At 34.5% G+C, this 14,835-nt stretch overlaps 1 protein-coding gene and 1 long non-coding RNA gene across 4 annotated transcripts in view; one reads left to right on the top strand and one right to left on the bottom strand.

The window, feature by feature from the left end:
- Window positions 1–14,835, bottom strand: part of LOC137223488 (uncharacterized) — a 253,335-nt gene that overhangs the window by 164,690 nt on the left and 73,810 nt on the right. The gene's annotated exons all lie outside the window — the stretch shown is intronic.
- ENPEP (glutamyl aminopeptidase) overlaps window positions 1–14,835 on the top strand; it is a 111,622-nt gene that overhangs the window by 41,297 nt on the left and 55,490 nt on the right. The window contains exons 4-8 of the mRNA XM_067735316.1: window positions 846–966; window positions 3,286–3,440; window positions 3,870–3,983; window positions 8,409–8,543; window positions 10,386–10,451. Coding sequence (XP_067591417.1) covers window positions 846–966; window positions 3,286–3,440; window positions 3,870–3,983; window positions 8,409–8,543; window positions 10,386–10,451 — 591 coding nt within the window. The remainder of the gene's footprint in view (window positions 1–845; window positions 967–3,285; window positions 3,441–3,869; window positions 3,984–8,408; window positions 8,544–10,385; window positions 10,452–14,835) is intronic.

Genomic DNA, 14,835 nt, shown 5'->3' with positions numbered 1-14,835 from the left:
ATTTATGTGGGTCTATTTCTGGGCTCTCTATTGTCTTGTACTGATCTATTTTTCTATTGTTTTGTTAATACCGCATTGTCTTGATTACTGTAGCTTTACAGTAAGTCTTGAAGTCAGATATTATCAATCTTCCAATATTGTTTTTCTCCTTCAATATTGTGATGGCTACTTGGGGTTATACATGCTTAGAATTGGGGAGTAAAAAGTCTATACTTGGTTTGATTTATAAATTATGTCATGGCATAAAAATAATATCCTAGATACTTAGAGATGTAGCTTATCAAGATTTGGCTTATCAAGATGCCTCCCTCTCAAGAAAATTTTGAGTCATTGTATTTTAGACTCTGGAAGTAGAATAGTTAATATATCAAAGGGTAGTGTGGGTAGCAATGGATAGAAAAGCAAATGGAAAACACATATCTAAGGGCTCTTTAGATGAGAAAAAAATCACATGCCTTATTTCTTCAAAGACGAATTACACAAAGCGAGATAAATACATAGATACACAAATATTAAGAAGACAATATATGTTCTAAGTAGAAAAAAGTAATATTTAAAACATATACTGTACATTATGTACAGTATATTTTATTTATATATTATTTATTTATAAATTATTACATTATTTATAGTCATTGAAATTACTTAGTGAGTTATGCGGTATTCTTTTCCTTTACATATGAGTCTCAGAGACATGAAGTGATTTGTCCAAGACCATGCAGAACTGGGATTCCAATTAGACTTACCTGGCTCCAAAGCCCACCTTCTTTGTACTATGTCATGTATCATAGTTTTTGTGTTTTTTCAAATGAAAAATTTTCACTGAATTTTTTTTATTTTAATAGCTCACTATATACGTCCAGCCAGAGCAAAAGCACACAGCTGAATATGCTGCAAATATAACTAAAAGTGTGTTTGATTATTTTGAAAACTACTTCGCTATGGATTATGCTCTTCCTAAATTAGGTGAGAACCATATTTTATTTTCTTGTTTTTAATATTGCTTTTGTTTTCACTTAAGTTAACTCATTTCCTCCAGCTTTAGCATCCTTAGTTAATGGTCATCCCTTAGTCTTTTCATCATATGCCTATACTATGTATCTAATACTTACTAGATGCTGAAAGATTCTTTCTGGATTCCTCTAAGAATAATGTCTATACTCTGTTCTTACCTGATGAATGTATAGTATTTTATTTCCAAATAAAGATTGAAGTATATACATAAAACTGCAGACATTGATAATGATGGAACCAGAAAGAGCAACCTAGATCAGCTGATTTCAAAATTAGTACCCATCCCAATAGCTTACATTAATAAATAATAGGGATAAATAATGCTGTCAGAGTCCCATGTACTTCCAGTCTTTCCACTGTTGTACAAGACTAATTCTAGATTCTTCAGCAGTTAAAATGAACTGGTGCTCCTTCCATAAGTATTTTTTCTAATAAGGAGGATGTGGGGAACATGTTTTCTTTTTAAAATAAAAATAGTGCTATAATCAAAATGGTATGGATATGACACATCTATCAACAGCAGAAATGCTTTAATGGTAAGCTTGAGTGGTATTAGCAAAGACTTTAAATGTAACACCCATATAGATGCCTGTAGGGATGAAATGAAGGCAACAAGAAAACCAACAAACCAACAATCGACTTCTCTATTTCTGTTTCTTCCCTTACTTTAATAAATTACCAATGCAAAGCAACTGGAATGTCAAATTCTCTACATGGGAATGTCTGTGGCTCTGAGCAACTTTGTGGATGCTCCGGGTTTTTTTCTTTTTTTTTTTTATTGCTTAACAAATATTAGAGAAGGAAACAGGAAGAGAAACAACCTTCCACAAAATCAGAATAACATCTAATAAAATGTTAATCACATTAATTTAAAAAGCCTTTTTCTCTTTATCTCTCTTGTACCACCCATGATAACCTGGAAAGTGGAAATCTCACAAATTTATTTTTCTGTTCTCTTTTCTTCCTCCCTCTCTCCCATATTCTTCTTCTTCATACTTTTATATGCATTTTCAACTCTTTCAGAATTGACTCTTAGACTTTCCTCACAATTGATTACTGCATTTATCCACCCCCTAAATTAAATGCACTGAAGTTAATTAATTATAATGTCAATACTCACCAAAGAAATGAGGTTTAAAAAAATTCCTTTTGTTCATGGGTTAGGTACAAATTACACTCTGTAACATTATGGAGAATACTGGCCCTTGGGGGAAATATTTCTCCAAACTTTAAGAGGTACTCTGTGACAAAATAACCAAACCTAAGAATGAAAATAACACTAAAAGTAAACTACTGCTGTAATTCTGACCTCCATTTAAGATGTATCCATTTTCATTCTTTTTATAAAAAGCTTTAAGAATCTTTATTTTAACCATAAAGAAAGGACCTTTTCTTTATGTTAGATGAAAATTTAATTTATTTTCATTTATGTGCCTAATTTAAATTATATGTAATAATAAATCCCATGCTTATTATAGTTCATTAACTGGAGAAGCTGCATTCTGTCCACCAATCCAACTGAAACTTTTCTGTTTTGGAATTTAACATAGAACTGATCAACACTGCCTCTTTCTGTCAGATAGCATGTCTACCATTATAGGTCCCAGCAAAAATAAGTACTAGAAAGTCTAGATTGAATTCAACATTTTAGACCTGGAAGGGAATTTCCAGAGAATATAGTCAATTCCATGTTGATCCAACTAATTTAATACATACATACAAGTGGATGGTAAGCTATTCAATTAGTAGGGAATCTGGTTGACCACAAATTGTACAGAATTAGGGAAAAAGTGGAATTTTGTGTTCTCTAATAATCTGTTTCCTTGGACAGAAATATATTTCTACACACTTGGAAGCTCTGTACTTCTAAGACCTCATTTGAAAACTTCATTCTCTTATTCCTTACAGCATACCCCCCCAAACAGAAGATTGGTATTATCTAAGTGAAAGTCATGGGGGAAAAAAGCAAATAAAAATGAAATACAGAAAGGAACAAAAGACATAAAATTATAGAAGACTTGAACAGAGCATTGCCAATAGTATTCTTAAAAAATAAAAGACACATTGATATCTGGAGCCAACAGGAAGAGTTCCATGGATATTCTGAGTGCATTAAAGACTGAAAAGTTTACACAAATAGATGATTGTTTTTCACTCTGAGAAATTATTTTTAGTCTTTTAAAAAACGTTCACCTGAAGAACTTAATTTGGTAAGAAGTGTTATGAACAAAATGGAAAGAATGTATTTCTCACTGGACTCTTTTTCCATAGATAAAATCGCTATTCCAGATTTTGGCACTGGGGCTATGGAGAACTGGGGACTCATCACTTACAGAGAAACAAACCTGCTTTTTGACCCTAATGAATCAGCCTCATCAAACCAACAGAGGGTGGCCACTGTGGTTGCCCATGAACTTGTGCATCAGGTATAGAATCTTAGCACCAACTTAGCTTATTTTAAAAAGTGGCTTAAGACCATAGGAATGATTGAAATTATAACTTAGCAAATAAAAAGTAGCCAACCCAGAAAATCCTGCTTGAAAGTCTTTCTTACTGCTAATAAACATTTTACCATAAAGAAACTTTTAAGACACATTGTTCTGCCTTTAGTAAATACACAAGGTTTTCCTATAACTTTAAATATTCCCAGTACTACCAAAATGAAGACAATAAGGAGAATTTCAGATCACTTAAAAACCAGGAGAAATAAAGCAGGAAATAAATGCTAAGTATGATGTCTGCCACTTTTGTGTCAAGTGACAAAATTTGCATGAACAAATGAATGTACTGAAATTTTCTAGGCCTTTCTACCAAAGGCATGAGAATTTAACCCTCTTTCTTGCTTATAATTTCAGTGGTTTGGAAATACTGTGACCATGGAATGGTGGGAAGACTTGTGGTTAAACGAAGGGTTTGCTTCCTTCTTTGAGTTCCTGGGAGTAGACCATGCAGAAAAAGAGTGGCAAATGGTGAGCCCTAAACATATAAGTTCCAAATCTCTGTTTTCCTCATGTCAAGCTGATTGAAGCCTTTGGACTATGACAGTGGCCCTGAGTTTGGGGCCAAGTGCAGTATTGAATTGGGAATTCCATTGGGAGGCTGGGGTGGAACCAGCTGCGTCCACTGAACTACACCATGCTCAGAGCCTATGCCCAGGCCCTAGAGGGCAATTGACCACCACGAGCCAAGAATGTGGTTGGTAGAGTCATTCAAAAACACGTGCCAGGGCAGGAAAAAAATATCTAGCTTAGACAATGCCAACTCTGTGTTCAAGAAATTATCTGTAGTGCTAACCCTTTGAAAAATGCCCAAGCCTAATTTTATAAATGACTTCCCTTACACAGGTTGCTGAAATGACACGGTAAAGAGATAAACGCATAAACTTAGTAGTTAGACTCAGGTTCAAATCTTGCACACATCATTTCTTAGATGCATTACAGGGAATGTGACCTCGAGCAAGTTACATATCCTGAGTCAGTTCTCTCCTCTATGAAAGAAGAACACTGTTCTCTGTATTGTAAGCTTAAAAGCTTCCAAAATGTACATGTAATTACTATTATTATTCTGTGTCTCTGAGGGGCCTGGAACAGAGGCTTCTATGAACTCTGAAGATATTTTTCCCAAAAAGCTACACCTGTTTTCATCTGTATTTAGGTGGTGTATTCTTATCAGTTTGTATATATAAAAGTATAAGTGTGTGGTTATGTGAAAGTAGCATTGCAGGAGGTTGTGTACTGTATAGACTACTGCCCTCCACTGGATACAATAAGAAGAGTGTTAGATGCTCGCAGCCCTTGCCGTTTTCACAACCTGCTTTAAAAAGCGAAAAAAGTTAAACTGGTGAACGCAAAGTCCACCAATTTAAGTGTAAATCTCATTCAAAACACCTTCACAGAAACACCCACAATAATGTTTGAGCAAATACCTCGGCACCATGGCCCCATCAATCAATGTGACATAAAATTAACCATCCCAAATATCTAAAATTTAAAAGACTGATAATACCAAATGTAGGTAAATTTGTGGAGCAATTTCAAGTCACATACATTGCTGGTAGACATGATACAGTCACCCTTGAAAATAGTGTGACCACTTCTTATAAGTTAAACATACATTTATCATATAATCCAGCAATCCTACTCCAAGAGACATGAAAACACTTGTCCACACAAAACCTGCATGTAAATGCACATAATGGGAATATTCATAATAGCCAACTGCTAGGAACAACTCAAATTTATAAATAAATTGTAGCATATTGATACAGTAGAATACTACTCAACAGTAGAAGGAGCAAATTACTGGTAAAGTAACATTGTGGATGAATCTCTAAAGCATTTGCTATGTGGAAAAAGGCATCTGTGAATGACTACATACTGAATGAGTCCATTTATTTGACATTATAGAAAAGACAAAACTATAGGAATAAAATATATATCACTGGTTGTCAGGGACTAAGGTGAAAGGAGGAGACAGACTGAAAAAGGATTCAAGGGAACTTTTGGGGGTAAGAAATTTTTCCATATCTTGACTATGATTGTAGTTAAGATTGTTTATATCTGTCAAAACTCATCAAACTGTCTACTTTAAGAGGGTAAATTTTAATAATGTAAATTATATTTCAAAAAACAACTTTTAAAAAATGGACCAAGAAAAGCATTAATTAAATTATAAAATTAATTAAACAATTAACTTCTAATAAATGTCTTCAGGTTATAAAAACTGAAATTACTGAAAAAATGTTCAATTAGTATTTGGTATTGCATCCTTATTATTTTCTCATATCACAAAAGTATACTTTGAGAACAAGTCAGTCTATAAATTAAAACTGAAAGATAAAAAAAAGTGAAAAAGTTAATTTGCAACAATTGCTTCTTTAAAATTTAATCTACATTGTGGTTTTTCAAGGATGGAACTATTGACATTTGGGCCAGATAATTCTTTGTTGTGGGGACTGTCCTGTGTATTGTAGGGTATTTAGCAGCATCCCTGGCCTGTATCTATTAGATGCCAGTAACCCTCCACCCCAGCTGTGAAACCAAAAATGTCTCCATAAGATGGTGTGGAGAAAACAGAACCCTCCTACTCTGTTGGTGGGAATGAAAGTTGGTGCAGCCACTATGGAAAACAGTATGGAAGTTCCTCAGAAAACTAAAAATAAAACTACCACATGCTCCAGCAATCCCACTCCTGGACGTATACCTGGACAAAACCATAAATCAAAGAGATACATGCACCCCTATGTTCACAGCAGCACTATTCACAATAGCCAACACATGGAAACAACCTAAACGTTCATCAAAAGATGAATGGATAAAGACGATGTTGTACATATATACAATGGAATATTACTCAGCTATAAAAAAGAATGAAATAATGCCATTTGCAGCAACACGGATGCAACTAGAGATGATCACACTAAGTCAGTCAGACAGAGAAGGACAGATACCATATGATATCTAAAATATGGCACAATGAACTTATCTACAAAACAGAAATGGACTCACAGACATAGAGAACAGACTTGTGGTTGCCAAGGGGTAGGAGAGGGAGAGGGATGGACTGAGAGTTTGGGGTTAGTAGATGCAAACTATTACATTTAGGATGGATAAACAACAAGGTCCTGCTGTATAGCACAGGGAACTATATCCAGTCCCCCGGGATAAATCATAATGGAAAAGAATATAAAAAATAATGTATGTATGTGTATAACTGAGTCACTTTGCTGTACAGTAGAAATTAGCATGACATTGTAAATCAACAATACTTCAATTAAAAAAAGAGAGAAAACAAGAGAAAAATGTCTCCACATATTGTCAGATGTCATCTGAATGATAAAATGTCCCCTAGTTGAGGACCATTCCTCTATGTTGAAAATCGCTGATTTCATAATTTATTGAAATTAAACTATATAAATGAAAAATTATTTTGTCCTGTATTTTCTATAAAGTAACCCTTCTTATATCAAGATGTATTGTTTATGTAATATATTGTATATGTAATATTATAACATTCCATTTTTAGTGTTTCAAAAACAATTAAATATTGGAAAAATTTAGTATGCAGTTCTTAAATGAAATTTAATCATACGATCCAACTCATTCATTCTTCATCTATTCATTCATTCTTCATTCAGTGAACACTACGGAGGACCCAAAACTGAATAAAACACACTTCCTGCCCTTACAGAAGTTCCTAATTTAGGGTCTGGTGGTGGAGGAAATAGATAAACAAAGATACATTGTAAGAGAGCTTGATAAGTACCACAATAGTGGAGTCTCATTTTACAGGTGAAAAATCTGATGCCCAGGAAGGTAATGTACCTTCCAAATGTCACACAGACAACTGGTAGCACAGCCAAGATGAAAGTCAAATTTCCTGACACTGAGATTAAGATCCTTTCTTCTTACCTAAACATTTTAGGGGAACAAAAATTAAAATCCAAGACAAAATTACCTTGATTGACAGTCATCACTTGACAATAGTATCTTGCCTATTATAAGTGGAATTCACAAAATTGGAAAATGTAAACTAATATAGCATGCTCCTTTTGGGAAATATTTTTGATTAAGTAAGATCAATAAAGCTTTTGATTTTTATTATTAGTGATTTAATAGAACTAGATTTCAGAATCTAATTGATTAAGAATCAAAATAATAACAGCAGCTAGTGTGTTAGGTTTTCACTCTGTGCCAGGTACTATGCCAAATGCCTGTCATGCACTATCTCATTAAATCCTCTGCACGTTTCTAAAAACGTAGCTGCCATCATGGGTGAGGGAAATTACTTAAACTCACATGTCTAGAAAGTGGAGAAACTGAGCTTTGAACCTAGGAAGTTTGACTATAGTGCTAGACCTCTCAAACACTCTATTTTGCTGAGAAAACCTAGGACAGGAATGAGAAGGTAATTATTAGAACTAAAGCAAAAGTTAATGTTTTCTTCAATTAATTACGAATCATCCAAATTCCAATGATTAATGGAAAAAGACCCCTAAAACAATTGTTGACAAATCAACACGTTTCCTCAAGTCTCAGACAAATCTGTGGGGTGGTATCATCATTCTTACTGCACACATATGAAACAGGGCTTGAAAAGTTTGGCTCATGTCTGAAAGTCACAGAGAAGTAGCAGAAACAGAATTTATAAATGCTTCTGTCTTCTTGGCCTGCCATATAGGGGTGAAGTCAAGGGAATTATAAGTAGAAGGGAATGGAATCAGTATAGAAAAATCAGTGCAAAATATGATTAATTTGAACACCTAATATTTGTTTTAAATAATATGAGTCATTTATATTTATTTCCCCCCAATGTGTATTATATAAATGATATTTTGACATATAAACCACTATAAAGGAAGTGCTAGATTTCTTTGGTTCATTCTGTCATTTCAGCGTGATCAGATGCTACTTGAAGAAGTATTACCTGTACAAGAGGATGATTCTTTGATATCTTCACACCCAATTATAGTCACTGTGACAAGTCCTGATGAAATAACATCTGTTTTTGATGGGATTTCCTATAGCAAGGTGCGGAAAATATAACACTGTTTTGAATGTCTTCCTGTTTGGTGGTTCTTTTAGTAAATGCCTAAAAATGGTAAGAATGGTTATACTATGTTAATGGGCTCTGGGAAACAGTGTAGAACTTATTCCAAGTGCTGAATATTCAACAGTTTGTAATTTTCAGCGGAAATGATCAATGCTGGTCATTGTCACAGAATTGTGAAGCAGATTTTTAAAAGTTTCTCTTTTTACTTTTGTTTATAACAGCTATCATTCTGATAACTGAACATTTACCCTTTAGGCATCCAATTTAAAGTTATTTGACTTGATTTTTTAAAACACAGTAAATCTTCTCTTTCTGCCATGTGGTCAATGAGAAGTGCCATATATGTGGACACCTTTTCTAGTAGAATGCTTCCAGGAAGCACTTAAATCCAATTCCGTTTGAAGGAATTACTTTCATCCGTTTTTATATACGATTTAAAGATGAATTTGTTAGCATGTCATAGATGGGGCATTTTTATCCAGTAAAATTTTATGAAAAGTTGCTAATAACCCATAGTGACCTGAAGCTTTATGCTACCCATTTTTCTCCCACAACTTCTCCTGCAGCTTCTCCTCTAAACATATTCCACACCTGTATGCAACATATTTTAGTCGATTTTCCACTCCAGCCTCTTGTGGTTTACCCACTAGGTTAAGTTGTTCAAAAGCCACTGCAAACTAATACATTTTACTGTCCTGGGGATACCCAAAGTTTTATTTAAGACAAAATATTACAATTATGAAAATGAATACTAGATAAAATTGGCTTTAGTGAAAAAGCCTTCTATATATTAGTATTTGAAGTTTATAGCATCATATTTTTTGGCTTTCCCTCTCATATGTTCTCATGGCATTATTTCAGGCTTCTTTTATTCATTTTTCTTTTATATTGTCAATGATTCTTTTTATCTTTCTGTTAAAAGGAAAATCTCTAATCCACTTATAGTATATTCTAATAATTCACATAGAGACATTTATATTTATTAAATCAGCTTCTTCGTAAGTCCTAGATATTCCATGGGTATAAGGTATTAGATCAGAAATAAATACATGTTTCTAAGCCTTTAGCTTTATATTAGGTACAAAAATAACATATTTTAATAAATTACAGTAGAAATTGCTAACTTAAATGGGGAAGCAATGTTTTTCTGGTCAGTTACTTGAAAATTGATTTTTAAATCTATGAATAATGCATTTAAAATTAATCTTATAACATATGAAATGCAAGTAGACAGCGGAAGTATTCATCAGACTCTTCAGACTAAATAAAATCAAATGAGATAAACCACTTTGGAAGAGTAGCATTTTATGCCTAAATTATATACGTAATCTATATTAAACTATTTGACCAGATTAATTCCTCAATTGTCTACCCCTCTCTGTTAAAATATAGTTATTTTTCCCAAATATTCCAATATACTTAAGAAGTAGCCAGAATTTTATCCTGAAGTTGCTTTCCTTGTTCATCAAAGAACATGACTTTTCTAAAACTTTCTCCAGTTTCTCTTTCATTAGGAAAGCCCCATCTACTGGTTCATGTGGTGAAGTGCAATCATTATTTGAACCTTGTTACTGAAACGATGGCCATTTTATCAATTTCTCCTTGCCTTTCAGTTATTTTAGAAGCATAGATACAGGGGGTATGCCAAGTGGTATTTTCATCCTAAAATCACAAATTGATAGCCATATAATTTAGCATAATCATCTTAAAGACATTATCTCACATATATGATCATGAAATACTAGTCACAATAGTGATCACTGATATTTGTTTCTTACATATCCTTTATTAATTTAACTTGCCATTCTTTTCCATCATAGGGAGCTTCCATTCTGAGAATGCTTGAAGACTGGATAACACCACAGAAATTTCAAAAAGGATGTCAGGTATGATTTATTACTTTTAATATTATTAAAAAACTACACTGATATATGGCTGATGAATGTTAAGATATGTGATTAATTAAGGACAATTCCCTTTTTACTTTTCTTTTCCTTGCTCAAGGATAATATTGCAGAACACAAAAAGGTGATCACATCCAGGTTATTACCTATGTTGTATCTGTAACTGTCATTTAAAACAAAAGTTTCATAGAGAAGTGAAACAGATTACTTATTTTTTTACACCCTTTACATGTGTATTAGCTCAGTCTGCCATAACAAAACACCATAGATTGGGTGGCATAACAACAAAAATTTATTTTCTCACAGTTCTGTAGACTAAGAAGTCCAAGAACAAGATGCTGGCAGACTCAGTTTTCGGTGAGAGTTTTCTTTCTGGCTTCCAGATGGTCACCTTTTTGCTGTGTCCTCACATAGCAGAGAGAGAGAGAACCTTCTGGTGCCTCTTCTTATAAGACACTGATCCCATCATGAGGCTCCCACCCTCATGATCTCATCTAAACCTCACCCTAAACCTCCCAAAACCCTCATCTCCAAATACCATCACATTGGGCATTAGGCCTTCAAAGTATGAATTTGGGGGGAATACAATTCAGTCCATAGCAACATAATATAAAAATTTAAATCTATCTATAAAGCTCTTCAATTATAGTTTTTAAAAGGACTTTTCCCTTATTATTAGATTATAAAATGGTTAACACACATATTCCTATTATGATAAAGTCAGTGAATAAAGAGGGCCTGCTTCCGTTTGGAAAGAGAAATAAGAGTCAATTCCTTAAAGCATTTCACACATCCCACTTAAGCTTATTCCTCCAGTGGATGTTTCAATTCCATTGCTGTTCTTCTAGACCATAAGCCAGTTCTCTCAGGGTTTTATATTATCTATATTACCACCATTGCTACAATGTCCCTGTAACTGTCCTGTCTGCAGGTTGGCTCTGTTGTAGCCTAGGGATGGAACAGTCTTCCTACTCTTTCTCTTCCATCTCCATCCCCCCTGCTGTGACATCCCAGGTAGCAGGCAGAGCAGCACTGATAGTATCCAATCCATAAAATAGAAAATGGGTGAGAGCAGTGCCCTGCTAGCTTTCCCAAAGGGTACCAGTACTTCCTTTGGATGTGATTCCCCAAGACAGTGCCTGCCCACCATTCCTACAGCTCTCACTACTGCCAAGTCTTCTTATGTGGCAATCAGCATTCTCCATAATACCATAAAAGGAAATGGTCCCCTTCTACCCAATACTTAAATTCCTAGGTGACTATTAAAGTAAAAAATAAGACCAGGATTTAGGAAATATTCAGGGAGCACATCAGTACATTTTACTACTTTTGTCCATGAATAAAATATTCTGTGTGCACATTAGGTGGAAAGAGAGAAGCTATGTGTTTGTTCTTAAGTGTACATTAGAACATCTTGTAAACTTTTCATCAGCTTCAGACTCAAATTTCATACTTCTCTAACTGTAAGCACCTTTTGTGAGGAACTGTGTCTTCTATATTTTTGCATATAGTAGGAGAATGCATTACAGATGTTAGAAGATCCAAAAAATGCCTCTTGAATGAATGAATGGTCCATAATAAATAATATAGAATATAAAAATAAAGACAATTCATTTTTAAAAGTAAATTAAAATTTCATTTGCATAGTTTTCCTTCTAAATTAAACTGATGAATAACACGTTCTTGGAATCTTCAAAGTGGACTTCAAATTAAATAATTTTTCATATTAACTTTTTTTGAGAAGTACCAAAAGAGTCTTTAAAAGAGAATACCTATTCTAATAATTTAATAATACTCTTGCATTTTATTTATCTCATATCTGTGATATAATTAATTAAAAACCCAGTCCAGTCTAAAACTAATATTTCTCACGTTAAAACCATCTTCCTCCACCCTAACTGCGACTACAAACGGCGCTAGAATGAATAGATACTAATTTTCATATCATTATAGTGCTATGGAATTAATTTACAAAAAGACACTGAAACACTCATTTTTTGCCTTCAATCTTCAAACACTAGCTAATATCTGAAAATAGTACATGATCAATATAGGCCACACTCAATAAGCTCTCAAACCAATTGGAACATCCCTTCACATAATTCTAGTATCCAAATGTATCTCTCCTTGATTTATCATCATGCTATGACTGCTGCCCCTAAACCCCACAATATGTGACACTGTCCAAGACTTTTCCCTTGCAAATACTAACTTTCTACCAAAAGTGACTCTTCATTAGCTAACCTGGTGTGGTGCTAACTCTGGGGATGGCCAGCTCTCTGTTCTCTTTCATGCTCATCACTTTAACCCCAAACCCAATCTCAGACAGCAAAGTAGGTACAGAGTGAGGGGAATTAAGAGTCAAACCAGGGCTTCCCTGGTGGCGCAGTGGTTGAGAGTCCGCCTGCCGATGCAGGGGACACGGGTTTGTGCCCAGGTCCGGGAAGATCACACGTGCCGCGGAGCGGCTGGGCCCATGAGCCATGGCCGCTGAGCCTGCGCGTCCGGAGCCTGTGCTCCGCAACGGGAGAGGCCACAACAGTGAGAGGCCCGGGTACCGCAAAAAAAAAAAAGAGTAAAACCATCAACTGGAAAATCTTTCAGGCTGTGCTTGCATGTAAAAAAGCATATTAAATTATGGAGCATTGATAACAATGTATGGTCATGAAATAGAAGCTGAGAAATATATCCATCCTTTCTTTTTCTCCTAGTATCAGTAGTATCGCTGATAAGACAGGAATGGTTCAACTGGAAAATGTCCTGTCCCTTCCTGAGATACTAGTCATAGAAACACTGTTCGTTTCCTTTGTGCACACTGATACTAACTGAGGGACTATTACTGGGGGACCTAGGTCATCGTAAACTTTTGACTGGAATGACTGCATCGTGATTATGCAAGGTGAAGAAGGAAATTTCTTAATATAGAATATTCAAAAGCACTAATCTAGACAAAATAAAATTAGTTCCTTTTAATATATTGTTTATATAAGCCTCTAGCTAAGGTGAAGCAAGAAACTGCAATTTAAAAAACAGTAACAATAACAACAGTGACGAAAACCACACAAACTGATCCAGGATTCAGAAGTCTCTTCACCGTAATCTCAGGCAAATCTCTTCACCTCTCTAGACACCAGTTTCCTTCATGCCCAAAATGTGAGAGTTGTATAAAATAGTATTTAAGGTTCCTTTCAGTTCCAAGATTGCATGTTTCTAAGTATAAGTCACCATAAATATACAAAGAAACTCCTCTAAATTAATTTTAAGAAGATACTATTCACTAGAAATCATCATTACCAGGTAGCTATGATTATAATTATTACTATTCCGAGCATCCAATTATTTTACTAAGAAGGAATGAATGATCTATGCAAAACTCTGGAACGAATACCTAAATTTGATACAGAATCTGTGCCTTTCATTTCTTCTCCCTTCCTTCGCCTGCCCTCCAGTGGCAGTGCTGAGCAGTGAACCAATCAAAAGAACAAATATGAAGGCAGCATTCCAAACTGGCCTCAACCCTCTCCCAGGCATCTTGGAGCAGTCTAGATAATATTGTTTTATCTCTCTATGCCTAAAAAGGGGAATTTAGAAGATAACAGGACTAAGGTATAGCACCTCCTGAAAATTAGAGCAACTTAGAGTGAAAATGATATGAGCAAAGTAAACCACTAGTTATTTTCTTTAAAGGTTCAAAGACCACTTAAGAAGGTTCGATTTCTACCAAAGACTTCCACATTTTAAGCAGGACAATTCTAGAGCATAACAGAGGAGTTATACAGCAGGAATTCTGGAAGGTCTCCTGGAGAACTATAAGTAGTGCCCAATTATGAGATTAGAAGAAGACAAGGAATTTTCTCTAGGGATATCATATTATGCCTGAAAACTCATATATAGAGAGGTTTTGTGACTAGAACTGACAAAAAGGGAGAGTTGTAGTTAAAAGATTTGTATTTTTAAAATATTTGAAAAATGAAATCTTACTCTTTAGAGTGAATAATTTTCCCAATTTAGCCATCATCATGATTATTATTATTCAGAAGACTATATATTCATTTATTTAGAGCAGGAGTCTGCAAACTACTATTACAGCTTGCAGGCCAAATCCAGCCCACCACCCATTTTTGTAAGGTCGGCAAATGAAAATCACTTCTACAGTTTTAAACGGTTGGAAAAAATCAAAAGAGTATTTCATGACATGTGAAAGTTGTATGCAATTCAAATATCAGTGTGCATAAATAACATTTTATTGGAAAACAGCCATTCTCATTCACTTACATATTATCTATGACTGCTTTTGTGCTACTTGGGCAGAGTTGAGTAGTTGTGACAGAGACTATATGTCTCACAACACTTAAAATCTTTATTA

The sequence above is a fragment of the Pseudorca crassidens genome, chromosome 4 (assembly GCF_039906515.1).
Source record: "Pseudorca crassidens isolate mPseCra1 chromosome 4, mPseCra1.hap1, whole genome shotgun sequence".
NCBI lineage: Eukaryota > Metazoa > Chordata > Mammalia > Artiodactyla > Delphinidae > Pseudorca > Pseudorca crassidens.
Note: the sequence above shows the minus strand (reverse complement) of the source record. Positions and strands in the feature narration are given on the sequence as shown.